This window comes from Pollicipes pollicipes, unplaced genomic scaffold, assembly GCF_011947565.3.
Source record: "Pollicipes pollicipes isolate AB1234 unplaced genomic scaffold, Ppol_2.1 Scaffold_7231;HRSCAF=8579_pilon_pilon_pilon, whole genome shotgun sequence".
NCBI lineage: Eukaryota > Metazoa > Arthropoda > Thecostraca > Pollicipedomorpha > Pollicipedidae > Pollicipes > Pollicipes pollicipes.
This window is the reverse complement of record NW_023597034.1, coordinates 38,632,482-38,659,892: the sequence shown is the minus strand read 5'-3', so window position 1 is coordinate 38,659,892 and position 27,411 is coordinate 38,632,482. Positions and strand designations below refer to the sequence as shown.

The following is a 27,411-nucleotide window of genomic DNA, read 5'->3' as shown; positions in this document are numbered from 1 at the left end:
AGAAAATGGAATTCCCGTTGGTACAGCACCTGTATTTATTGTTGATTCATGAAATCAAAATTATTTAGACCGATGCAAAGAATTTTTCGTTCCCTTATTTAGTTTGCGAACAAGTTCCCCAGGTGATTACAAATCTTGCGGTTCTGAGGCATTCATTGAAGCATACGCGGAAGCAAGGCAAGCGCGGAAGCAAGCGCGGAAAGAGCATAGCTGTTTTTGATCCTTGATATAACCTTGTGGGAGGCTTAGGGATATCAGTAACCGTGTCGTGTATTGTTATTTCCTTAGTGCCTTTATTACGGCCTCGGCAGCTGTCCGTATGTTGTGTTCGTGATTTCCACTTGACTGTTCGTAAGCACCGCGTCCAGCCCAAGGAAATAAGTAAGGTTCCATGTGTACTGATGCGGTTGTTACCTGGGATAAACCCACTGTGTATTGACTGGACTGGTTGTGCGTGGAAGGACAACATTTCCTGGGTTATTGTCCCAGCAGACGCCGCTTATTATTGATGGTAAAAAGCTGGATGTAGACAATTTTCTTGAGAGCTGGAAAACTCAGTTGTTAAAGGATTGTAGCTGCTACTGGCAGAACACCATACTTGTAAGTGTGGTTTCTAAGATTTGCCCATTTGTCCACTTTCCTGACTACTTCTGTCTAGTCCTATATGCACCATGTTAGATATATCATGTATGATGCACTCCCCCCCCCACTTTGAATGCATGGTAGCCCACATTCCATGGCATGCTGAGTGATATATTCTTGCAAAAGTTAAGCCATGATATCAAACAATCTTTTGATGACAAGGTTATGCTCACTGTAAGGTCATGCCTTTAAGTATGAGGAATCAGTACAAAGTGGGGCCAAGCACAGTGGATGGATTTTGCAGACTGGGCATCTGATACTTTTGTTAGGACCATCAACCCATTAAGACCTAATTGATGGAGGCTTTGATTTAAAGACATGCCTTTAGGTGATTCTTGAAAAGAAAGATTTTAAACCTTTCAATATGACCATTAGTTTGGTTTCATGTGATATGAAGGTGTTCTTTGCAAAACATTGCTTTAAAAACTGAAAACTAAGATGTTCTGGTCTCATTCAACTCCATCTTATCTCTTATCTTACTAAAGCATATTAAATACATTTTGCAACTTTTAATGTCTGTTTTTAAACTCCCCAGCATAATCATTTGTCCCACAAAGACACTGATTCCCACATACAATCATAATTCAACTGATTTCATCAGCTGAGCACTCACAGGCTGTTATGCTATGTTATCTATGTGAGGGATGGTGCAGTCAGATTATTATGTTAATGTGGTTTTTGTGACTGTGCACAGTTCACACCTCATGATCATCACAGTATCTTATAGAAAGAATATGCCAAGCATCACCGAAGCTAGTGCTGTGGCCAGGTATGGTGAAGGCCAGCCTATCTTGTGGAGCCATTGTTCATCACACAAAAGAGCATGGAATGTGCAAAGAAAGAAAAGCACACTGGCACAAAACTTGTAAGCGAAGACATGCAGGTAACAAACAAGACACTGTGCATCACACAACCATCACAACACTCTTTGCCTCACTAATAATGTAAGCACAATGAAGCAAAGTTGAGTGCAAATGATCTGAAGCACAGATAGCATGCATTGACCATCAGGCAGGCACAGATCAAACAACTTTGGACTAGGTCCAGCAGGCACTTGAGCTTGGGTTTAGTTAGATTATGGATCCTGACAGTCTTAGCACAACACTGGAGAACTTGACAGTCTCAGCACAGCACTGGAGAGCTCAAGTGGCATGTATGCCCCTGGATGCCTGAGCACTTTCATTGACACCAGGTGCCCGTAACTCAGGTGCATGGCACCAGTGGATCCTCTTCAGCCTCATTTTCTGAGCCCTTATTTGACTGTCATATTTGCCAGGTATGGTGAGTGAGCACTTGCTGGGTGACTTTTGGAATATAAGATATGTTCATGAGACATCCAGCTCATGGCTGTGGAGTGCTATGCAAAGTGTGCACAGCATTGCAGCCATGCACAGTGTGCATGACTGCTGAAGTTCAGCATGTCAGTGGGTACAGCATGCTCCTATCTGGTTCGGCGAGCCGCAGTTGGGAGTGGGTCCTGGCCTCATTCAGTGATTCAGGTCATTAGCGTGTAGCGCTTGCTCGCATTGACAGATCTGGTGGGGAATGCATTGGGTAGTTCTACTCACAGCGATCCCGGGCTGGTGAGAAACGCCCGCGGTTTAGTGGACACGAGGAACGCCTCGTGGTCCGAGGGATGTAGTCGGATATTCTGAACATGGAAAACAGACGGCGGAGAGACGTGATGACAGTTTGGATCGGCATATTTTACCATTGAAAGGTGGATGGAAATCGAGCGTCCGAACTGGCCTTCAAATACTAGTTTCATAGCAATGGTGCAGTATTCAAATTGACCAAGCTCCGTGCCGCTCATGGTAAGCTTTATCAGTTCATTTTGATTCACGACTACATTCATTGTTGGATGATTTGCATGATGCTCGGTTGGCCCATCTTTCCGCTGGTTCTAGACTTCGTTCTGGGTGGGACCAAGATAAAGCTCGCCAACTGTCACCCATCTTTCCACTGGTTCTTGACTTCGCTCTGGGTGGACCAAGATAAAGCTCGACAACTGTAGCCCATCTTTCCTCTGGTTCTAGACTTCGTTCTGGGTGGGACCAAGATAAAGCTCGACAACTGTTAAGATTCGTCCTCCGGCATTACATTGGATGGAGGACCATGTCATGTTTTAAAAATGGTGTATCGGTTTGGTGTATTAACCACACTAATACCAACTAATGGCTCGCATGTCACCACCACATGCACACCCTTTCAACAGACTACAGACGAGCCGTCATTATAAATACATGGCTTCCCCCACAGGTACAGTAGACTCGCCCAGCCGCTGCCATGGCCGTCAGGTGGAGAACGCTGTCGGTGCTTATGATCGGCTGTGCGTCAGTACTGCTCCGTGAGTGGCTACTGCGGGCTCTCCTGCTGTCGGAAGACGGGCCGGACGCCTGCCGATCGCGCGGCTCGGCTCGCTTGGCGGGATGCCAAACCGCAGCGGCCCAGATCACAGCAGACGTTGTAGCTCATTGTTGGGATGAGAAGGGTGCATGCTCCGGAATGTTCTGCTCCCACCGGCCGTCATTGCTCAGCAACAACGGTGTCTTCGTTACTTGCAAGTTTTACGCGCCCTCCGAATGACGCTTATCCTTGTGGTGATCGTAGCGGGTATATATCTGCCGCTTTCGTAGTGGTGTAACGTCCTGTCACGGACCCGCCGCCTCGCGGTCCGTTTTGGGCCGCTGTCCGGCCGGTTTGCCCTGATGTCCGTGCCGACCCGTCCGTTCCAGTGCTGCTCCTGAATAGCTACATGTTCGTGAGTTCCCACGCGATGAACGGCGGCGGCGGCGGTGGGCGTGCTGAGCCTGTGAACCCGGCCCTGCCTCTGCCCAGACGCCGCAAGATGGCGGCGCGCGCCGAGCCGCCTGACGGCGTCGACTGCGAGGCAGACGAGCTGGACGAACATGAGGTGAACGCCCCGCAGATGGCCTGGGTGAACGCCCCGGAGACGGCCCGGACCCGCGGGGAGGGAATAGAACCGGGGCAACAGCCAGTCAGCTGTTTCGGACTAGAGGTGCCGCTTTTAAGTCCGCAGACCCGCAGAGCGCGGGTAAAAAGGCTTAAGTGATGTCTCTAGTCTGCTGAACCTGGGTCATATTCTGTGGTCGCCAGGTGGTGCAGGCTAGAGAGACAACACTTTTTAATTTTTACCCCCGCTTGCGGGCCTGTGGGCTTAAAAACCGCACCTCCAGTCCGTAGCGACTGACGGACTGCAAAATCAGCAGCGACGCTGGAGCCAGTGCCCAAGGCACGAACGGGTTTTACACGAGCAGCGGGGCTGATTGAGCACGCCGGCCAGTACAATGGGGTCGACTCAGTAAGCATTATTTATCCGGGCCGGAATCCGGCCGTGTATTGGCAACAGCCGGTGACCGCGATCTCGATGCGGTGGTGCCATGACCCGGCTGCCGCCCTTGCTGGTGACGCGCCTGCTGAGCCAGCTGCTGACCTGGCGTGGCCCGGGTGCCGGCAGGAGCTGCGCTGTCACGGCGTGTGGCTGGCGGAGGCGCGTGCCGACCTGCGCCGCCTGGAGCAGCGGCTGGCCGCCCTCACCAAGCGGGCCGGCGTCAAAAGCTTCCCCAGGGTCAAGTTCAGAAATTACCGCGACAGAAAACGCATTCTGGTGAGGCGAGTGTCTGCTGCCTAGCGGGCGAAGCGGCGATGCTTTGCTTTGTATTTCACGTGCCGCTTTAAGATAACAGGCTTAGAACTCAAACTCGTTTTCTTCGGATGTTTGCGTAAGTGAGGTGCGTGTTATGGTGCAGATGTATTCGCTGCTTCGCATGCTGATCGCCATGGAAGCTTCTGTGTTTTTACGTGCGGTGCAATGCGACATTACTTGTGTTTGTGCCGCGTGTGTACTATGACGATCCGGTGGTGATCCAGCGGCAATCGCTGACCCGTGGTCCGGTGATGCGGGGTTCTGCATATTGGTGACGCGCGCACCGTGCCTGCGTACGGAGCGCTCGCCACCATAGCGGCCTGTAGTGCGGTGATATCCGATGTACAGCACGGGACCGGCCGTGGCCGTCCGCGGTGCTGTATCAGGTAGCTACGCCCGCGGTCCCCGTCTGACCTGTCTGACCTTGTCACCAGGTCACGGGCGGGGCCGGGTTCGTCGGCTCCCACCTGGTCGACCGGCTCATGCTCGATGGCTACGAGGTGATCGTGCTGGACAACCTGTACACGGGGCGCAAGCGCAACATCGAGCAGTGGCTCGGCCACGAGAACTTCGAGATGGCCATGCACGACGTCATCAACCAGTACTACGCCGAAGTGGACGAGATCTACCACCTGGCCAGCCCGGCCAGCCCGCCCCACTACATGGCCAACCCGGTCAAGACCATCAAGACCAACACCATCGGCACTATCAACATGCTTGGTGAGCGGCGGCCGGCGGGGGCGTGGGCGGCCGGCTCCTCGCGCCGCGGTGGAGAGGGAGGGGCAGCTCTTCGGGTGGGCGTCAGCGAGCTGCCCACCAGCTCGGCTGGGGGCGGGGCATGGGGGCTCCTCGGCGTCCCGCCGCCGGTCATGTGGGATGGTTTGCGAAGACTAGTGGGGTTCGCAGAGGTTGTCTTGTGACCGAGGCGGCAGGGAGGCGGATTGGCGTGAGCCTCTTGCGCTCTTGCGTGCGTGCTGTGCATGTCCCAGTGTCGCTGCTGTGCGAGTGAGTGCAAAACGCTCAGTGTGGTGATGGTACGCACCACCAGCTGAATTCCTTAAGCGTGAGTTTCAACGCCATGGTTTCTTATATTGCTGTGGATGATCCTGAGGTGAACTTGACTTGTAAAGCAAGCCACCATTCTTTGTTTTGTGTGGTACAGTCGTTTGCAATTACTTTTTTGGCAGGCCTCGCATTCCTGGCACGGATCTAGCCGTGCTCTAGTTGGATCGCTTTCGATATTGATATTGACAATACGCATCTGAAAGGCAGAACGGGACAGGCGTGCGGCGTGTGCCATGACCACGCGTCTTTGCTGTGACGCCGACAGGTCTGGCCAAGCGGGTGGGAGCGCGTCTCTTGATCGCCAGCACCTCGGAGGTGTACGGCGACCCGGAGGTGCACCCCCAGCCGGAGACGTACTGGGGTCACGTCAACCCCATCGGTCAGTGTACCGGCCGCCTCGGGCGCCGCTGGAAACCGGACTGGTGCTGTTGTAGGGAGACGCCGTTGCACGCGCGCACTCACGGCAGCGCCTGGCACGCAGACGGCCAGATACAGTTACAGGCTAATCAGCAGCCTAGTTTCACTGAAATCCCACGGCTAGCCATCACTGAAGCTTGCTCTCTGGTGCCTGAAATTGGATATGATGCAACGCAGTAGTTTTGACCAATGCATTTCCTGCGCTACTAATTTTCGAAACACTAGAAATAATGTTTCAAAAAGCCAGGTGCAGTTCACCGCACGTGAAAGGCGCGCCCCCGGCATGCGTCATCATCGAGAGCGCCCGCCCCAACCAGGCGGCGCCGCTCGGCCCCGCCCTTCACCGACGGCTCCGCTCCTCCTCTGGCAGGGCCGCGTGCCTGCTACGACGAGGCCAAGCGCGTGGCCGAGACGCTGGCGTTCGCCTACCACAAGCAGTCGAACGTGAGCGTGCGCGTGGCGCGCATCTTTAACACGTACGGGCCGCGCATGCACAACAACGACGGCCGCGTGGTCAGCAACTTCATCCTGCAGGCGCTGCAGAACCAGACGCTGACGGTGAGAGCGGCGCCGCGACCGGCCTTCGAGACGCGCGGCGGTGCGGGACGGGGGAGGGGGACGCGGCCGTGTCAGCCGCTGCTCTGGCAGACGGGCGGATAGCGGGCCTGTGTCTCGACCGGCTCGTGTCACGCGGTGTCAGTGTCGTGATGCGCGCGCTTCCTTCGTGTTTCATGCTGGCCCATGTCGCGTGGTGTCAGTGTCATGCCCGCCGCGTGGGGCGTTGTTTCAATGGCGTGATTGGTCACAACCCGCCCCCCCCCCCCCCAACCGCCCGCTTCCTCGCTGGACGCGTTTGGCCGAATGTCTGCGGCGTGCCCGGCGCGTATCATCGTGTCCCGGTGACTGGGCTCTCCCTCGCCCCCCTCCCCCCGGCGGCTGTCTGACCTGCCGCCTCCGCTCCGGCAGATCTACGGCTCGGGAGAGCAGACGCGCTCCTTCCAGTACGTCTCCGACCTGGTGGAGGGTCTCGTGGCGCTGATGGAGTCCAACCATACGGGCCCCGTCAACCTGGGCAACCCGGTGGAGCACACCATCGAAGGTGGGCGGGGTCAGGGTCACACGGCCCCTGCCGCAGCTCGGCCGCCGCCCTCCAGCATGGCTGGCCGGCCGCGCCGGCTCCGCGGCCACCTCTGTGGGACGCTCAGCGTGTCTTCGGTTAACTTGAGCGTTGGTAGTGGTCATTGCATAGCTGATCGATGTATGTAACTAACTGTGGGTGGTTAGTGACGTCACTGCGACGTCACTAACCGCCGCACGGTCACATTTCCACCGGCTGGCGTCTCTATGTAGGAGCTGGGGCACCACTTGTGAAAGCGTATCAAATTAATGAGGCAATGCAGATGTTTTTATTTAGAAAAAGGTCGCGTATCGGAACCCTTACATGTCGTGCGCAGCCCTGCGCCGTCGATGAGGTGTTGTCCCTGTGCATCCGACCGCTCCGATGGCGGGCCGCGTGGCGCCGCTCACACCGCGCCGGCGGTCGGCAGAGTTCGCGCACATTATCCAGAAGACGGTGGGCGGCACCAGCCAGGTGGAGTACCTGGACGCCGTCGAGGACGACCCGCAGAAGCGCAAGCCGGACATCCGGCGCGCCGAGCAGCTGCTCGGCTGGCAGCCCAAGGTTGGATCAGACGGGGCCGGTCGTGGCCGGGTCCCGCGCCGGGGCGGACAGGGCCGAGTGTGGGGCCCAGCCAGCGCCAAGGGATGGGCGTGGCCGCAGTGTCCGTGGCCTGCGGCGTGATGGTGTCGGTTGTGCTGCTTCCCCCGGCCACGTCGTAGCCCAGGTGGACAGCGTTTGTCGAGTGTTCGGGTCTCTGAGGGCGTGAGCCGGCGCCACACGCCTATTTCTGCGCGATGTGATGTGTTAGAACCCGTTGCTCAGCCCAGCCCAGCACCGTCTAACGCCGCCGCCCCACTGCCCAGGTACCGCTCAGCGAAGGCATCCCTAAGACGGTGGAGTACTTCAGGCACGAGCTGCAGCGCAAGGGTCACAACGAGAGGAACCTCTTCGATCCGCTGGTCGACTGGTCGCACATCCCCAACAAGCTGGGGGGCTAGCGGAAGCCGATCGTGGCGAGTCTGTGGCGCGCTCGCCAGATGGCAGGTGCTGCGCTCCGCGGGCAGTGCGGGTCGATGTCACACTCTTCTATAGCAACAGCAAAGACGAATTAGCGGCTGTTTTATGTTTAAGGTTTGTGCTGTCCCAGCACTGCTCCAAGGTTTGTGCTTTCTTTATTATAGCTCGTTTTCAGTGTATCAGTTCCGGTGTGGCGCCGGAGGAATCGCCACCACTGGTCGATATGTTCTAAGGCTTTCGGTTTTGGTGATGATAGGCATTTACGTATGGAAATGCGGCTGTCTCTTTTTTTGAGACCCCTTCTTAACGGACTGCTGTGCGTACTCCCAAGTTTGGAGCGCGCGTCCGTGGACGTGTGGGACGCGAGCAGGAGCCCGGGCGGCGGCGGTCGTTCGTGCCGCGCAATCGGCCCGCTACCGCCTGGCCCCCCGCCGCCGGTGGACCAGTGCCAGGCGTGGTTCCCCTGTCGCCGAACGCCGTCCTTCCGTGTCCCGAGCGGCGGCGGCGGCGGCGGCGCGTGCTCCGCAGTCCTAGCCGGCTGTCGGGCCTCTCCCGCCTCATCGGCTGTGTGGGGGCGGCGGCTGTCGGTCGCCGTGCTCCGAGAGCGGCCTGTCGGCTGGTGTGCGGCCAGCTGGCCGAGCGGCTCTTCACGGCTTCACTGGGCGAATGAGAGGACTCTGGTACGGCGCGCGGTACGACAGGAGGGAGGATAGTGCGATACCTGAGGGGACATAGCTGTGACTGAGGGCAGGTCTTATTGCGCGCTTGGATACCGGAAAATGGGGCATATATGTCTCCAGTCGCGGGAAGGGGTACGTGTGTACCTCCGAAGAAAGAGGATGCGCGAATGTGTACCTCTGGACGCGGAGGATCAGTTTCGGTGCACCTTTAAGTGCAGGAGAACTGCTGTGTGTACAAGAGAGCTTTAAGACTTCCGCTCTAAATAGCGTCTCATTGCACCTGGCGATTTTATTGCCGTGGTCTAACGGGTGAAGTGTGTGATGTGTGTGACTGCCAGAAGATAATGCACACAGTAATCAGGGCATGAACAAGTAGCCTTTATTTCCTCGCGGTCTAGTGGTCAGTTTTGGAACTTGGTAATGCATTCTTTCAGTGTGGGTACGAAGACTGACGCACACCGCAACGTAAGGAAACGTTTTATCCATGATGGATCATTGTCTTCCGCGGGTAGCTTTGATGGGTATCATCCCGCATATATCATGTAAATCTTGCCCGTTGTGACAAGGTGACTCAGTTTTAACGCACGGTGATAGGATTGATCTTCATTTATTGCCTGCTCATTTTGCATTACCATACTCGGTTGCGTCATGAAGCTCCAAAGTCGTTCGTGAGGCGTCGTACAAATTCTATACAAAACAATGGGACGGCGCGGGAAGGGAGGCACTATCGTATGGGTCCGGTGAGCCATTGTAGCCTCTCTTCACCGGTGAACTTGAACAACTACACTCCGTGAACACACGGAGTCGGTCAGCAAATACATCTGGCTAGTTCTACGCGATGTCTGCGGCGGCCGTGTGGAGTTGGGCCGGGTTCCGGTAGATGTCTCTCGCGGCGGCCGGGCGGCACGTCTCGTGTTCTGAAGGGTCTCCCACCAGCGCCGGGCGGCGGCAGCACGGCGGCTGTGGCAGAGCGCTAGCCGTCAGCTGTCATTTTGGGAGAAAATCTCACTTCGTCACTTCACTGTCGCCGCTCTGCAGATGGCGGAACTGTACACTGCAGGGAGCAAAGCGGCCAACGGTTATCACGTGCCGCTCCCGACCGTAAATTTGATTCCGTACGTCGTAAGGAGCTGGGTTGTTGGCGTGCAATGATCAAACTGTGCCGTTTTTATGATGTGGCTCGTGAAGACTCGGGCGTGTTTGCATGTTGATGAATGATGCACCGCGCCAACCTTCGTGACTGCGGAAGGCCATCGTAATACAAGAGATAAGCTCCGTCAGCGAATCCTTTGGCAGAGGCCGCCTGCGATGCGTCACGCGACCTTCGACAAGCGACAGAAAAAGACATGATGGCGGCGGGCGCGGCACACACGTCATCCCGTCGTCCCCCCCCCCCTCCCCCCGACACCCTAGCGCGGCACTCGCCTGCTCAGAACACCTGCACGCGGTGGTTCTCGCGGTCGCACACCAGCACGCTGCCGTTGGACGTCACCGCCACGCCCTCCAGGCCTGGAGCGCAGGTGGGCGTCAGAGGGGGTAGGCGGGGACGGCTCGGTCCGGCCAGCCGACCCCGCACCAGCCGGCGGGCTGCGGCAGGTCGCAGCACGACCCGCGGGCGCCGTGTGCCGTCGATATGTGGCCATTGCGATTAAGGAAATTAATGAAGTGTCCCGCGTTGCCATGCGAGTGTTTCCTTGCATCGCATACCGGGTTATGAACGACTTTTGAATGGAGGTCAAAGGATCGTTCGGACGTAGTGTTGCGTCGACTCGTTAACGAGTTCTGTAGAACGGGACAGAATAAAAAAAAATATATTTTAACACTGCTCAGTATCGCTCCCGACAGGGTTACGACCGCCAAAAACACAGCTTCTATGGACCGTGGCAGAGCTCTCTGGGTCTCCAACGAACGCGCGCCGTGCGTTCACTGGAGGTCAAAAAGGAGGGGACATTGCGCTACCGAGAGGAGCCAAAACCAGCCGCAAGCGGGACCCCCCCCCCCCATCCCTATGCATCACAGACCACCTGTGATACATCATCAGGCATGTCCAGCTCGTCCAGCAAGACATTGTTTTCCCCTAAGCCCGACTGCACCCAGTTGTGCAGCGGGCCAGCTCGACCATTGCCATCTCAGCGCGAGCCGGGGGCGGTGCAGTACCTTTGAATTCGCCGTCCTGATTTCCCCAGCAGCCGAACGCCTTGAGAAACTCGCCGTCGGGGTTGAAGATCTGGATGCGGTGGTTGCCCGAGTCGCCGACGACGATGTAGCCCTGGTCGTCGACGGCGACGCCCCTGGTCAGCGGACGAGGGACGGGGCGGGTCAGCAGGCACCGGGCACGGCCAGGGAGGGGCGCAGCACGAGGAGGCTCGTCAGCCTGTGGTAATCGCAGTCACGTGGATGACCATCCTGGATCCGAATTGATCATCATTTAGCATGTGAGGCCGACCAAACATTCATATGCAACTTATTCAGCACGGGGAGTGTGCCCATAACAAAATGATTTGGGTCTGATAGCGGTGACCCGTTGCGTTTTTTAACCGATGAATGATGGAACAAAGTATTGCACACCAGACAGCTAAGATTACCCCAGCTGGCGCAGCTAGTACGAGTAGCTCGTTTACAGCTTTACGGCACCCAACACCATCTAGTGCTCACCTGGGGAACTTAAACTTGCCCTCCTCACCACCCTCGCCGCCGAAGGTGGTCAGGCATTTGCCGTTGACATCGAAGACCTGCACGCGGTGGTTGTTGCTGTCGCTGACCACGACGCGGTTGGTGGCGCTGACGGCGATGTAGTGTGGATGTGCTAGCTGGCCCGAACTGCGTCCCTCGGAGCCGATGGTGCCGACGAACGTGCCGTCGGACTGGAACACCTGGAGACGAACGTGCCGTCAGACTGGAATACCTGGAGACGAACGTGCCGTCAGACTGGAACACTTGGAGACGAACGTGCCGTCAGACTGGAACACCTGGAGGAGAACTTGTAGCTTGAATGGAACACCTGGAGGACGAAATGTCACCGGACTGGAACACTGAAAAAAACGTGCTGTCAGACTGGAACACCGCCAGGAGAACGTGCCTGAGACGTCACAAAGCTCTTGACTAGAGTGGCTGGTCGTGTGATGGCTCTTACCTGGACGCGGTGGTTCTCCTTATCGCAGACGTAGATGAAGCCGAGTGCGTCCGTGCTGACGCCCCAGGGGTAGTTGAAGCGGCCCTCCATTACACCGTTCTGGCCGAATGAGCGCAGGAACCGGCCAGACGGGTCGAATATCTGGATCCGGTGATTGTATCTACGCATGGAAAGATTACGGCGGTCATTGTTCTTATTGGTCCAATGGGTACATTTGCACATTAGAGAGATCAACGCGACTACGTGTCTGGTTCCGGAGGCTGCATCTGGAGAAGTGCATGATTGAACCGAGAACACCGCAGAGCCTGGCAGTTGAATGGGTCGACGATCATTGCAAGATTGTTTCCCTTTCGTCGAGCATTTCATGTTCCCGGTTGGAGTACACCAGAAAGCTGCCTGCAGTTTTGCGACGCGGCATGGTTTGCTGCACACGACACGACCAATTGGTTATGCTGCACGAGCTGCGATCAGTTTAATATCAACCGTTTGGTATGATGACTTACCCGATACATGTGGACCTGTTCATTTGACAGGAGACGGCCCGATCCATCTGACCTCACCTGTCCGACCTGCATGACCTCACCTGTCCGACATGCATGACCTGACCCGTCCGATCTGCATGATCTCACCTGTCCGATCTGCATGACCTGACCCGTCGGATCTGCATGACCTCACCTGTCCGATATGATAAACTGTCCGATCATGTTGACAGACACGCCGGCCAGACAGTCGAATTCAGCCTCGCCGTTGCCGTACTGGCCGAACTCCTTGACGAAGGTGCCGGCCTGGTCGAACACCTGCACGCGGTGGTTGCTGCTGTCGGCGACGACGATAGAGTTGTCGGGGCCGACGGCAATGCCCCGCGGCCAGGTGAACAGGCCCGGCCCGCCTCCGCGTGAGCCGATCTTGAACCTGAAACGGACAGCTCCTCATGATCACGCCAGGTGAGTGCGGAACATTTGACCTGAATAATCTGCAGCACAGACAATTGTAAACGTCTTTATGGCGCCGCACGACTATGGGCGCTGTAAGCCCCGCATACAATTATCATGATCACAGCACATATTTGTTCAGACATAGCAGAGCTGATACCCCCATAATAGCCAAGAACACAGCTGACCCGTGTATCCTCAGCACAACTCATAAGGCTGCCGCATCCGTCTCGATCGTGGCACCAGCCCTGAGAGCTGCGCGGCGCTACTCACTTGAGCCGACCCTTCTGCAAGTAGTGGCTGCGCACTGGACAGCCCAGCGAGACAGAGGCGGCCGTGGGCGACGGCAGCGCCACCTGTTCCCTGTCAGCCTCCTCTGGCCGGCTGTCATCGGGGAGCAGCCTCAGCAGGTGCGAAGATCTGCTCCTGCTCACCCCCTGCAGCCGTGAGAAAGCCAGTCATGAACAGCCCACGGGGTTGAACGAATACGATCATTTTTTTGCTCGTTGGGCCTCCAATTTTATGGTCGCGTTGCGTTGCTAACTCATGCTTCATGGTAGGCCAGCCAAACTTCGAACGGTACCGTTTTCCACCCGAAACCCCTAAAGTGAAACTGGAGATCCCCTAGTTCACACGACAGCTCCCTGAGCTGTAAAGAGATTGAGCCTGGCACAAGCGATCACGGCACCCACCTTGCTCTTCTCCTTGCCGTCCTTGCCGGAGTAGCCGTACTTGCTCTTGAGATATTGCGCCCAGTTGGAGAGGGCCTCGGACTTGCTGGCAGCGTCCGCCGCCGGCTGCGGCATGTCTCCGGCGGCGGCGCCACCGTCGCCGCTTCGCTGCGCCGACGAGCGCGGCGGCCGTGCGCCGCCGCTCCCTCGCTCGTCGGCGTCGGAAGAGCTCGTGCTGCGGGCACGCCCTGGCCGGCGCTCCTCGGCGGAGGCATGCCAGGACGTGCCGTCGGGACGGTCGCCGCCAGCGACGGCAGCGGCCGGGCCGCCGGCGGCGACGGCGCCCTCGGCGCGCGCCGCCTCCGCCGGCGCGTCGGGCGCAGCAGAGCTCTCACTTGTGTTTAAAAACCGCGATGAGTAGGACGAGTAGCGCGGCGTGTAGTCGTCGTAGGACGGCCGCGACGGCCGCGAGTACTTGGACGAGTAGGACGAGTACGAGTCGGGCTCGACGGCCGACGAGCGCGACTCGAGGTGGGACGAGGTGCGCGAGCGCGTCAACCCGTTGCTCGGCTTATAGTCACCGTAGCGGCTGTAGCGCGACTCGTACGGCCTGGGCTCGGCCGTATCCGTCGCGCCGTAGCGGCTCGAGTAGCGGTCGCTGCTGGCTGCGGCTGGGGCGCTGTAGTCGGAGGACTCGCGGCGCACGCCGCTCGCCAGTGTGGAGCTGCGGGAGGGCCGGCTGGCGCCGGCCGCGCCAGGTGGCGCGTCGGACGCAGAGCTGCGCGCTTGGGCACTCCGAGCAAGGAGAGGTCCGATGCTGGTCTTCGCCATGTTGTTGCTGGCCCGACCGCGAAACGAGTCGCGCGCGAGAGCGTCCTCCGAGTCAGAGTCGCTGTCGGACGACTCAGACTCGGACTCGGACGAGTCCTCGCTACTCGTGGATTCTTTCGAGACCTCTGCCTTGGGAGTACCAGCTCGACCTAAAAAACGACTTTGGAATCGAGGCCGAGCGGGCGTGGCTGAGTCAGCTGCAGCGGCGGCCGCTGTCGCGCCAGCGGCCGACCGACCGGCGCCGCTGGCCGCGCCGTACCGCGGGCGCGCCGGGCTCGGGTGCCGGCGGCGGCTGCGAACCGCGCATAAAGCGGCTCTTCAGCTCGGTGGTGGAGAAGGCGGCGCCCGTTTTGGGTATGGCGGCGCTGGCCGACGACTCAGACGAGGTCGACTCGGAGCTGTTGGAGCGCGACGGGCGCCGCTGCCAGGTGGAGCGCAGGGCGGTGCGAGGCCGCTCCTCCGCCGCGTCCCGGACTCAGCGAGCCACCCGACGAGCTGCGCGAGACGACGGCGGCCGTGCGAGGCGAGGCGCCGCGCGTCGGCTCGCTGATCTTGCGCGAGGGCAGCGGCTGGCGCGGTTCAGCCACCGCCTCGCTGATGGCCGCCTCTGCCGACGGCCGGCTGAGGCGGCCTGCGCGCCGGCGCGCCGAGTCCTCCGCCTCGCTGCCAGACTCCTCGCGCGAGAGCCGCGGCCGCTGCGACGTCGACGTCGGCGTCGGCGGCTGCGAGGCGCGGCGCTCTACCGACGGCCGCGACACGCTGGCCGCGCGCGGCGGTGCCTCCTCGGCGGCGGCGGCGGCGGCGGCGGTGGCGCCGCCGCGAGAACAGCGCGCGTCCGCCTCCTTGTTCTGCTTCTTGATCTTGGAGATCTCGTCGTCCTCGCTCTTCTGGCGGCGCCAGGGCGCGGGCTGCGGCGGCGGCGGCGGTGGCGCGGCCTTGGCCGGCGCCGGCCTCGCCTCCTCCGGCACCCGCGGGCCGCGCTCCGCCTCCGCCAGCTTTTGGATGACGCGCGGTACGTCGGCGATGCGCGCGATGCCACTGAGCGGCCCGCGCGAGGCGTCCTCCGTGTCGAGCACCTTCTCGCGCGGCCGTCTCTTCTCGCGCGGCTCGTCTCGCGCCGCCGGCGACGGCTCAGGCCGGTAGCTTTCCAGGTCGTCATCCAGGTCCAGCGTGCGCCGCGTGAATCGCGAGCGGTACTTGTGGCGCCGTTCGCAAGGAGAGTCGCCGCCGGCCGAGTCGTCGCCATGCAGACCAGCCTCGCTGTCGCGGCGGCCGGCGCGGTCGCCGAAGCGGCGTCGGCTGGCGGGAGAGCCGCGGCCGGTGTCGTCGGCGAGGCCGCGCTCCTCCTGCTGGCGGAGCTGCGCCACCAGCCGGTGGTCTGACTTGCTGCGCATGAGGCCCGGCCCAGCTGACGACGACGAGTGCATGAGCGCGAAGCCGTTGGAGGCGTTGCCGTTGCCGACGGCGTCCTGCAGCTCCTTCTTGGTGATGTTGAGCTCGCCGAAGTGCTCGAGTGTCTTGCTGAGCAGGTTGGGATCCTGCGCAGCGGAGAAGCGGATTGGCCGCCGGTAGTCGCTGCCGCCCGGCACGTCGTGCTCAAAGTTGCGGATGAACTCCACAGTCTTGAGGAAGATGTCCTTGGCGTCCATAAGCTCGCAGTCATCCCAGGCGGTGTTGTCGTGCAGGTGTTTCTCGGCCAGGTCCGAGTTGCTCTCGATGTTGGCGATCTCCAGCTCGAGGTGGGCCTTGAGCGTAGCCAGACTGCGCACCTCGCTGGCCATGTGCGAGTCGACCTCGGCCTTCAGACACTCGGTGCGGTCGCGGATGGCCTTGATGAGCCGCTTGCCGAGGCTCTCCACCTCCTCACGCACGGCCAGGCAGTTCTGCTGCACCGTGCTGGCGTTCTTGTCCACCGCCTGGTGCATGTCCTGGAGCCGGTGCAGGCCGCGCCTCACCTGGCTGTTGATCCGCACCACCTCGCGCTTCAGCACGTCCACGTGCGCCGACTTGCAGTCCGGGCAGATCTTCTTGTCGCAGTGCGCGCACGGCTGCAGGTACTCCTTCTCGTTGCAGATCTGCGGGCGATGGCAATCAATGTGTAATCAACGTGTGATGTAACCATTCAACATGTAATCAGGCATGACGACTGCAGCAAATATAAGCTTTGTGTATTTTTAATTAACGAAATCGATGGGTTAGTAAATGCTAGTGAAATATGTTTAATCTAGTTCGGCCCCATTCGACAGAAATCAGTTTTATTCTGCTTCATGTGACATAACTTAAGAGAGCAGCCAAAAGGTAAGCGATTGTCATTTACACAGAGTGATAAAGGGTTTGAGGACATGGGTGAACAATGCCTAGAGCTGGGCAACACTCTTCACGAACATGGATCACATCTTTTGTTGCATGTGTCATGGATAAGGTGGATATTTTAAGCCCATGTGACGCGCCATTGATCCACGGGTGATCTCGAACTCACCGCAAAAACGAGCAGCATGCATTCGCTAAGCAACATTCGAGTATCTCACTGACCGGCTCCTGGACCGGCTTCGAAACTTGTGGAAGTACGTTTTACGAGTGACAGCGGGCAGTCGAGAGAATGCTGTATGCTAAAGTATAGGCCTCGACCGTGACTGCCTTGCATCGCAAATAACCCCGAAATCCCTGATGTTATGTAACAACTGACTGCAGCTTACAGCGCGTCACTAGCATTATTGGCAGCGCAATCTTTCCTCGGGTGTGTACATGATACCCGCAAAATGCCCTTGAACGCGCCTCTGCCTGGCGACCATCCATGAGTGGTAGACGGGTGGGACTGGGTGTTGAGGGTCGGACCGGTCGCAGGATGTTCAGAGTCGGACCGACTTGACCGGGCAGGGTGTTCAGGGTCGAACGGGTCCGGCCGGGCAGCGTGTTCAGGGTCGGGTGTTGAGGGTCGGACCGGTCGCAGGATGTTCAGAGTCGGACCGACTTGACCGGGCAGGGTATTCAGGGTCGAACGGGTCCGGCCGGGCAGCGTGTTCAGGGTCGGACCTGTTCGACCGGACAGGGTGATCAGGGTCGGACCGGTTCGACCGGACAGGGTGATCAGGGTCGGACCGGTTCGACCGGACAGGGTGATCAGGGTCGGACCGGTTCGACCGGACAGGGTGTTCAGGGTTGGACGGGTTCGACTGGAAAAGGTGTTCAGGGTCGGACCTGTTCGACCGGACAGGGTGATAAGGGTCGGACCGGTTCGACCGGACAGGGTGATCAGGGTCGGACCGGTTCGACCGGACAGGGTGATCAGGGTCGGACGGGTCCGGTCGGGCAGGGTGTTCAGGGTTGGACCGGTCCGGTCGAGTAGGGTGTTCAGGGTCGGGCAGGTCCGACCGGGTGGGGTGTTCAGGCCCGTACAGGTACGATCGGGCAGGATGTTCAGGGACACTCACTACCAGGCATGCTACAACGCGATCCATGGTTGGTGAAGCGCCCCGTGGTTTGCGAATTGACAGCCAGTGAAGCCGTGGCGGCCCATCTCGGCCAAGGGCCAGACTTCGGCAGAGCGTCTCACCGTGCGGCTCACACAGCAGGTGAGGATCGCGGCGCTGGAGCGTCAGGCGGCGCTGGAGCGTCAGGAGGCGCGGGAGCGGGGAGACCGCCTGACCCGAGCTCTGCTTCGAACCCTCTCCAAAATCTCCCTCCCCGCGTCCCCCGGCAGCCTCCTGTGGCTTCTTTAGAGACACCAGGTGCGTTTTTAAGCATTGCTAGGCCCGGAGACGTAATGCCGGCTGGCACAGCGCCATGCTCTTCGGGGGCTACCGGACTGGCACTCACCGCGCACCGCTCCATAACCTGGCCCTGGTTGGGGTCGGGCAGCTCGCCCGAGATGGCCTGGTACATCTCCAGGAAGCGCTGCATCGTCACGTTGCTGGGGAACTCCTGGATGCCCTTGTACGGGATCCGGTGTTCCGCGCGGCACTCGGGACATTTCACCTGTCGACGGGGCACATGGGCGTCGGTCTCAACCATGCGCCAGGTGGCTGTCGCTGCCTTGCATGGCGTAAGAGTGTCGCAAGAAGTGAGAAATCCAAAACCACGTGTTAACGCAGATTCTTTTTTCTAAATCTTCATAATGCTAAGTTGCCACGGGCAATGGAAGACCACAGCCTGGCCTCAGCTCCCTAGCCCCTCCCCTCGGTTGTTTTCATGAGCATAGTTTCAAAACGTAACACGACATACCAGGTGTCTTAAACTGCCGGTAATGGACATTGGTAACGTGATCGGGTGTTCGGAGCTGTCTGCTGCAAGGTATTTAGCTCAGCTGTCGCATGCGAATTATGAATGAGCTGTCCGGGGCTAGAACAAATGACTTACGTCACATCAGTGTTGCATCAAGACCGTGCTGGCCGTTTCGGAGGCTCGCGTGAGCTGAACTCGTTCAGCACCCGGCAACAGACAAATCCTGCGCACGCTACTGAGCGACTGACCAACGGGGACGATCAAGTGTGCATTACAACATGAACTCAATATAACGTTGCACCTCGCAAGTTGTTAAAATCACATTGCATTGGAACTGTAATTTCGAAATTAAATACGCGCACGAGAAAGCAAGACTAGTAAAATTTGTGTCTAGCAAATCGACCGAAGCAAATGCAAGCCTCAAGTGGGATTCAGACTTCCACATTTGGTGGGCACATCGTTTGTGGTGACGCAGGCGGCGTGTCGATGACAGCGCGATACGTGACAGGCATTATATTGCTGATCATATCACTGTCCAGGAACATGATGGCTGCAGTAGTCAAGTGCATGCGATTTCCACAAACAGTGCGTTCCACTTCGGACGTCGCCGGCGCACAGAAAAACTCTCGAGCCTCTGCGCGCCCGCCCTCCGGTCCTTATTCGCACTCGTCCAGCATACCCACGACGCCCCGCTCATCCGAAGCGGCCTGCATGCAACAGCCATGAATGTCCCCTGGCCCCGTCCCAGCAGTCGCACATACCCCGGAGAAGAGTTTTTGTGCGGACCGAGTCTCGGTGGAGGAGTCGTAGGTGCTGTGATCTTGCCCCTCTCTTCTCCACTATCTACTTTCATCCCACAGCCTTCAAGTGGTCATTGCTGGCCGAACGGGCGATAACCCCCCCCCCCCCTCCAAAAAAACAGACTTTTGTTATTGTCGATGGTGTTATTTTCCACAATACGCTGGGATGATTCGTTTGCGCCACAACATGGGGACAGTGTTCAGAAGCAGCACAACACTGCGGTGGGCCCTCACCAAGCCCAGGCCATCGACACCACGGAGAACGCACACAGCAGGAACGAGCCAGTTATGTCTGGAAACACAAAATATGTAATGTGGGCGGGAAAATGATGCTGTCATCTGATACTGATACTGGTGATACTGGTGATACTGATGATACTGATGATACTGTACGAGATAAAGTAACCCCACCGGCGAGGAGGCTCACAGAAAAGCACGGCAGATCAAGGAAAGGACACTCTTGACACTCAAGCCCCATCAGCCCGTACAGCGCGGGACTCAGCGCAATGTGGCTTCTCCCACCAGGGGCGGCGCCACGGGTTTTGAGATGTTGGGGCAGGATTTTTCAGGGGTGTCCTGGACGAAATGGGGCCTCTTTACAGGGAGACCTCCTGCGCAGCGTCGCATTCAAGGAGCAGGGGCACCGAGCGCATGTGCCCGCTTTTCAACTGCTACATTTATCATATCCAAATAAACAAATGTCGACAGCTAAAATATCTTGGATGGAATCCCTCTAACTATCCAGCAAAATATCTCAGTAATGTAAAACAGGGCCACCTGATCCAGAACACGGCATCCCGATGCACAGAGAGGCCTCCTAATCCAGAACAGGATGCTTCCCACTCGCAAAGGTGGCTCCAAATCTAGCCAGAGGGCTTCGCTATCCCAAAACAGAGCGTCCTGATCCGGAACCGTGGCCATCTGATGCGTGAATGGGATCTCCTGTTCCAGAAATGAGGCCTCCTAAATGTCAAGAGTGTCTTTTAATCCAGAACAGAGGCCTCCTATTCTGTAACGGGGACCTCCCGAGCCAGAAAATGGCCCTGCTCAAATAAAAATTGGGTCTCCTGATCTAGAACACTGGCCACCTTGTTTATAACGGTGGTTTCAGGACCCAGAAAACGTGTATCTTGACCTAGCAAAGGGTCTTCTGAACCCGAGTTATTACTCTCTACCTCAATTATGGGGCCTCCTTGATCTGAACTTTGATGCTCTACATGCGGTTGCAATGCTTAAGTTGGAGAAAGAGGAGCCTCCCCAATTTATCTGGTGGGACACACTCCGCCTTCCCTGGTGCTGACCTCCCTGACCCCTCCTTTAAAAAACCCCGCCAGCCCTGCAGATAAGTAAATAGAGCCTTTAACCAGCCACGGCATCCACTTTCGGCAGTGTAGCGGTTCGAAGTTACGTCTCCAATTTTTCCATCTACACCACCATCCATTTCGCGGTATTCTGTAGCACCAGCTGCATGCAGAGCCCCAAAGTTCATCGTGACGGACGCCCGGTCGACCGGCGACCGAGTGGCCGGCCGCGCCTCGGGCACCAGCGGGCGGCGACCGAGTGGCCGGTCGCGCCTCGGGCACCAGCGGGCGGCGACCGAGTAGCCGGCCGCGCCTCGGCACCAGCGGGCGGCGACCGAGTAGCCGGTCACGCTTCGGACACCAGCGACCGGCGACCGAGTGGCCGGTCACGCTTCGGACACCAGCGACCGGCGACCGAGTGGCCGGCCGCGCCTCGGGCACCAGCGAGCGACGACATCTCACCTGGCGCTTGACATAGTCGATCAGGCCCTCCATACAGGGCTCCATACAGAAGGTGTGCTGACATGGCAGCAGCTTGGGGTTTCGGAAGCGGTCCAGACAGATGCAGCACGTGAGCAGCGAGTCGAACGAGTCCATGGCGGCAGCCGCCGCCGGCGCACCTGAAGAGCACACAGAGGCCGTACACGTCACATCACCTCGGGAACGGTCACTGGCATACACAAGGCAGGTGTAGGTCGCTGGTTCACGCAGCGCAGGTGTAGGTCGCTGGTGTACACAGCGCAGGTGTAGGTCCGCCGGTGTACACAGCGCAGGTACAGGCCGCTGGTGTACGCAGCGCAGGTGTAGGGCGCTGGTGTACATAGCGCAGATGTAGGTCGCCGGTGTACGCAGCGCAGGTAGGTGTAGGCCGCTGGTGTACACAGCGCAGATACAGGTCGCTGGTGTACGCAGAGGCCGTACACAGAGGCCGGTGTACACAGAGGCCGTAAACGTCACATCACCTCGGGAACGGTCACTGGTATACACAAGGCAGGTGTAGCCCGCTGGTGTACGCAGCGCAGGTGTAGGTCGCAGGTGTACGAGTGCAGGTGTAGGCCGCTGGTGAACACAGCGCAGATACAGGTCGGTGGTGTATGCACGCAGGTTGTAGGTCGCTGGGTTGTACGCAGCGCAGGTGTAGGTCGCTGGTGTACGCCACCAAAGGTGCGGGTCGCTGGTGCACGCAGCGCAAGCGTCTGTCGTAAGTCCCCACGCACAGCTGCACGTCGTTGCTGGCGCAGGCACCACTGCACAGTGCACGCGTCCGCAATGATAAATGCACCTAACACGATTATGCTGACGCCAGCATGCGTACGCCACTAACTCACAAAGCTCACACGTTGGTCACAGGCACGCAAACGCCTTTGTATGCTATTCGCACACGGAGTGCAGAAGTCAGTTACCAGGCATATGATCCCAACTCGACGCATGAACACATGACTCACATATCTGTCACTGGCACGCAGGACTGTCATGTCTGTCACGACACTAAGAACATTTTTTTGTCCATTGCTGACACACTGACATACACGTCCGCCACCGACATATGGAACGCATACGTCCGTCACCGACATACAGCGCGCATAAGTCTGTCCACGACATACGCACGCATACGTCTGTCACCGACATACAGCACGCATACGTCTGTCACCGACATACAGCGCGCATACGTCTGTCGCCGACATACGGCACACATACGTCTGTCACCGACAGACAAGCACGCATACGTCTGTCACCGACATACAGCACGCATACGTCTGTCACGACATACAGCGCGCATACGTCCGTCACCGACATACAGCACGCATACGTCTGTCACCGACAAAACAGCACGCATACGTCTGTCACCGACATACAGCACGCATACGTCTGTCACGACATACAGCGGCATACGTCTGCACCGACATACGGCCACACTAAGTCTGTCACCGACATACAGCGCGCATACGTCTGTCACCGACATACAGCACGCATACGTCTGTCACTGACATACAGCAGCATACGTTCGTCGCATACATTCAACACGCATACGTCTGTCACCGACATACAGCACGCTACGTCTGTCACCGACATACAGCGCGCAACGTCTGTCACCGAACATAGAGCACGCATACGTGTGTCACCGACATACAGTACGCATACGTCCGTCACCGACATACAGCACGCATACGTCGGTCACCGACATACAGCACACATACGTCTGTCACCGACATACAGCGCACATGAGTCTGTCACCGACATACAGCACGCATACGTCTGTCACCGACACACAGCACGCATAGTCTGTCACCGACATACAGCACGCATATGTCCGTCGCCGACATTCAACACGCATACGTCCGTCACTAGTACAAAGGGAGCATGGTGGGCGTTGAGACAAACTCGGCATGTGTCCTTGTTTGTAACTACTGACCACTTGAATACGGTAATTGTGATCTTTCACATGCTACGTTATGCTATTGTCGTCTTGTTACACTCCACTAGACCACAGCGCACATCCCCTCTGCAGCGGTCGTACCCTTTGTTGGATTCTTCACAGGGATGTTACATATATGCCCACTGCGGACACACACATCCGCATGCCCGCCATAGGGACGCATAGTGTACACATCCACAGTGCCGGTGCACCCGACACAAGCGCTTACCAGCGCTTGTGTCGGGCGTTGTTGTGTTGTTGTAGTTGTGCTCCCTGGCAAGCGCAGCGGTTCAGGTCGACATTGGTACACACCTCACTGGCGCCCGTTATCGGCAGTGGACACTCACATGCTCTCCTGGCATGTTTGCTGCTGTCACTGACCATGGCATGTCCGAGCGTGAGTGAATTTCGAGCAAAGCAACTCGCCCCCCTCTTTGAGTCAACGAATTTTTCACAGGCAGGAGACAGAGGCAGGTCCTTCAGAGTCCTTTATATCTCCACCAGATGCCTACACCAGCCTACATGTGCCGCTACGCAACACATGTTGCTGCTGCTGTCTGTTGCCGGACCTCATTGGCACAACGCAGGTCCACATTCCCAGCAGCGGCAACTGCGCTTCGCCCCGTCGGGTCGCACGCCGCCGCGCGGGTGTGCTGCAATGGTTGGCGGCGGCGCGCGTCGCGCCATTTGTGTCCGCGTGCAGTTCCAGGTGTATTTGTGGCCGCTCGGGGCGCTGCTAGCCAGCTGGCCCGACAGCGTCCTCCCGGCACCGCGTGCTCCGCGCCTCTTGTGCCGCCCCCGGCGCGGCGGCCGAAGCTGCGCTACCACCACCACACACATCCGCCGTATCATCTGCCGCCTGGAGAAACTTTTGCCTGTGATGCCGTCATGTCACATTCGCGGAAAATGGCTGGTGGGGTATCCGTTAAGAGTTATAGTTTGCCGCAGTAATGAGAGGCTGAAACGTGATCGTCGACCTCCCCTCCCCCCCCCCCCCCCCCCCCCCCCCACAAACGCTCTTGCCTTTCCCTCTCTCTCTCTCTCCACACTCGGTCTCCCTCTCTCCGCCCCTCCTTGCACTTAAAGATGGCCTTTGGCCGCCTATTTCTGCTGCTTTCCCATTTTTTCACGTCTCTTCAGTTAAAACATCTAGCTCTACACTCAGGTCGGCCGCTTCTCTGTGATTTAATGGCCATCTGTCCCGATTCATATTTCGCCACTGGCCCGTCTTCCAAAGAATTTGGCACAAGCCCGCGGAATGCGTCTCGGCCACGGCCGTCGCGCCGGCGGAGCAGCGTCAGGGCTGAATGGGACGCTGCTCCCGGCCCACGCCCTTGTGGAGCGGGCGACAGCTGCGGCGGGGCAGCGTCAGGGCTGAGTCGGACGCTGCTCCCGGCCCCACGCCCTTGTGGAGCGGGCGACAGCGGCGGCGGAGCAGCGTCAGGGCTGAGTCGGACGCTGCTCCGCGGCCCCAGCGCCTTGTGGAGCGGACGACAGTTGCGGCGGAGCAGCGTCAGGGCTGAATGGGACGCTGCTCCCGGCCCACGCCCTTGGAGAGCGACAGTTGCGGCGGAGCAGCGTCAGGGCTGAGTCGGACGCTGCTCCCGGCCCGACGCCCTTGTGGAGCGGGCGACAGCTGCGGCCAGGTCACAAAGATGACCTCTGGCCGTCCGGCTTCCTTGTGGGGCAGCCGAAGAGTAACGTCCTGCTTGGGTGGTCCGAGTCCCGATGAAGGAAATATCCGACCTATTTGTACTTTTTGCTTGTTGCTGCATTGAAGGAAGCGTCCCATATCTATGTGGGTGGTTGAACTAAAATAACCACCTTGAAGGTCTTTCGGTGCTGTTCACAATATCGCCCTTCTCAAGACCCAAGCTCATCTAGTTTCTGAGCTATACGCCCACGAACATAGGAAAATGAGTGTGGTGAGAGTATGTTAAAGTCACCTTGGCATTCATGCCGTCATCATAATGCTATTCAAATCCTGTCTTTTCATAAGCCGTGCAGCGATCTAGGCGAAGAAAAGTCTAATCGTCGAGGCGTTTATATCTGGCGTTCGTGAGCGCGATTTCCAGATATGACGGCCGCCAATTGGCTCTCAATCAATGTTGTGCAAGGTACGATGCCGTAATCAAACCAAGATGCATTGAGTAGCAGATTTACTTAACAGGAAGTTGTGCTGTCTTAAGCAGTATTTTCCACTTAAAAAGTGTACCAATAGTTATAAATGAGATTATTTCATCATATATGATGCTTGCTCCAGGATCTTCAAATGTGGAACATTTCCTGTAATCAGCATCGCTCGTTCTCTCGGAGTCCTTATGAATAGCTCAGAAGTTCCATTTGAAGTAGCCGACCCAGGGGGAGAAAAGTCATTTGACTCCTTGCTCATGACAATGGAAGGGATGCATTTCATTTCCCTTGCTTTTTGCAACGTGTGTGTTCTACGATGTTTTCAGTACACTAATGTGTCAAAATATTTGCATAATAAGTGCTACGAAAGCTTGAAACACTATTTAGACAAAAATGTGCTAGTGCTAGTGCTAGTATTAGACTAACTAGATCTGAGGCTTCACCATAATTTGTTTTTCAAATATGCCTCAAAGGTGGGGCACTTCTGTAGCGTGGGCTTGCGGCCACAGCCTGGTGCGCTGCGGGCTGCCTATGTGTCAGGGGCGCCCGTCCCGCGGGCATCACCGGGTCGAGGCGCCGAACAGGCGAGCGGCGGAGCGAGCGCGGACAGTGTGCTGGGCGGCCGGCATGGTCGGAGCGTGACGTTAATATAATGACACTGCGAGACAAGAGTGTCACGATAAGAGTGTCATTGGCCACAACTACACCAAAATGCCAAGGGCCGTAGCTCACCACCAAGTGGTAGGGGTGGGGGTAAGACTGGCCTTTTTTGGCCTGTACTGATCTATGTTGTTTGCCCAGTCGCATTGCCAGGTCACTGTTGCGATGCACATTTCACGCAAACCAGGTCATTTGGATTGGCGAGCAGTGCAATAAGTCATCATGAGCATCATCCAAACTCGGGCCTACAAGCCGAAGTGCTTTCAGACCCCATTTTGTTAAGACAGCCCGTCGTTTGGCTACACCTATGAATAATGACGGGAGTTAATAGAGTCTGACAAGAGCGTATCATTTTGGACGCGTCGTTCGCTCCAGCTTACCTGGTTTTGTCCCGATGCAGCCCCTCCCTCAGGAGGGACGAGGCCTATCCGTCCAACATTACGACGCCCTGTGGTAAAGGAAAGCCATGTTACTAAGGACGTCAGGGTCAGACACGGTGTAGTATAAAGTACGTGGATCCATGAAACATCACGACCACACGGCAAACGTATTCGTTGTGGCACAACGGCTGTGAATGCTGTAAAAATTCTGGACGGTGCGGTGAAAACTAAGGGGTTCTTTCAGGTGTGGGATTTTTTGGGAGCGGTTAGTGTTTTCGTTCTAGTGGTGAGTGCTGCCTGGAGACAAACGTATGTTCTGTTTGGAGTTACACACGATATGACAGGAAGGCATGACTATAGACAGGTGATGTGCCATGCTCCACAACTGCCTTCACGGGTGCGCTAGCTCAGGATGGTGCTTTGCACAAATGAATGTTAGTGGGCGTCGGTCCCAGCCTACCCCTGGCACTGGCCAGACCAGCGGTCTGTATCCCGGTCTTCCACCGCACTGGTGGCCTGTGAACCACCCCTCCGACGGGACCGGCGGCCCGACGGACGTCCTCACCGGCGTGGGGGCACCCGTGGCCTCGTGTCGCGGCATGCGACTTGGCCCCGTCCGTCTCGCGGAATGGCCGGCCGCCATTTTTAGCCGAGCTGACAAACGACACTGGCCTCTGGCCGAACATCGGCGAAATCTGCTGCCCTCCCGTCGGACGGGACGGGGTGTGAAAACGAACTGGAGTACCGGGTGCCAGTGGCCAATTAGAGAACGGTAAAGGTGCGAGAGATATATCGCTGCATATATGTGCCAATGGCACGGGCATTTCTTATTTCTAATGAGGCGGGCCGGTCTCGTGCTTCTTTTTCCATTCATCACTGATATTTACGGCGGCAATCAAGTTACAGACGTGCCTGACCCTCCACATTTTCTGACCTTCTTTGACCCACTTAAACTTTGGCAAGCCTCCATGCACATGCCTGTACTACCCAGCCGATGGGAGAAGCTAATGGATGTTCGAAACCGAAATGCGCACATGGTCTTATGGTACATGCATATCCACCGAAAGCATGTTCTTACTCATCTATGCATTCGAGCCATTTTGGTCAACCAATGACATTAGCTTATATAGACAGCATCCCCAGTATGGAACGGGACCACGAGGTGGTCCTAAGGACACCAGGAGGCCAATACGACGAGAGCCAAAAGATTATCAAGCAGACCCAATGCGCCAAAGCAGGTCCTGTATACGATAACGGACTTCTAACAATTGGTTGAAAGGCCTGATATGAAAGCAAGGCCTCGAGGAATCCTTGTCTCCAGCGTG

At 57.6% G+C, this 27,411-nt stretch overlaps 2 protein-coding genes across 2 annotated transcripts; one reads left to right on the top strand and one right to left on the bottom strand.

The window, feature by feature from the left end:
- Window positions 1-185: 185 nt before the first annotated feature.
- Window positions 186-9,442, top strand: LOC119109566 (UDP-glucuronic acid decarboxylase 1). The gene is made up of 10 exons (XM_037233240.1): window positions 186-381; window positions 2,902-2,989; window positions 3,378-3,556; window positions 4,121-4,270; window positions 4,744-5,029; window positions 5,640-5,753; window positions 6,162-6,349; window positions 6,758-6,890; window positions 7,339-7,472; window positions 7,775-9,442. The coding sequence occupies exons 2-10, from the start codon at window positions 2,929-2,931 to the stop codon at window positions 7,907-7,909; spliced, it is 1,380 nt and encodes a 459-aa protein (XP_037089135.1). The 5' UTR covers window positions 186-381; window positions 2,902-2,928; the 3' UTR covers window positions 7,910-9,442.
- LOC119110084 (RING finger protein nhl-1) lies at window positions 9,200-26,157 on the bottom strand. The gene is made up of 15 exons (XM_037233825.1): window positions 26,087-26,157; window positions 20,960-21,117; window positions 17,992-18,150; window positions 15,132-16,250; window positions 15,009-15,062; window positions 14,476-14,596; window positions 13,705-14,324; window positions 13,366-13,521; window positions 12,947-13,110; window positions 12,417-12,653; window positions 11,742-11,901; window positions 11,264-11,481; window positions 10,766-10,899; window positions 10,034-10,117; window positions 9,200-9,568 (listed from the first exon to the last, which is right to left on the bottom strand). The coding sequence occupies exons 2-14, from the start codon at window positions 21,092-21,094 to the stop codon at window positions 10,038-10,040; spliced, it is 3,357 nt and encodes a 1,118-aa protein (XP_037089720.1). The 5' UTR covers window positions 21,095-21,117; window positions 26,087-26,157; the 3' UTR covers window positions 9,200-9,568; window positions 10,034-10,037.
- Between the last annotated feature and the right edge of the window lie 1,254 nt (window positions 26,158-27,411).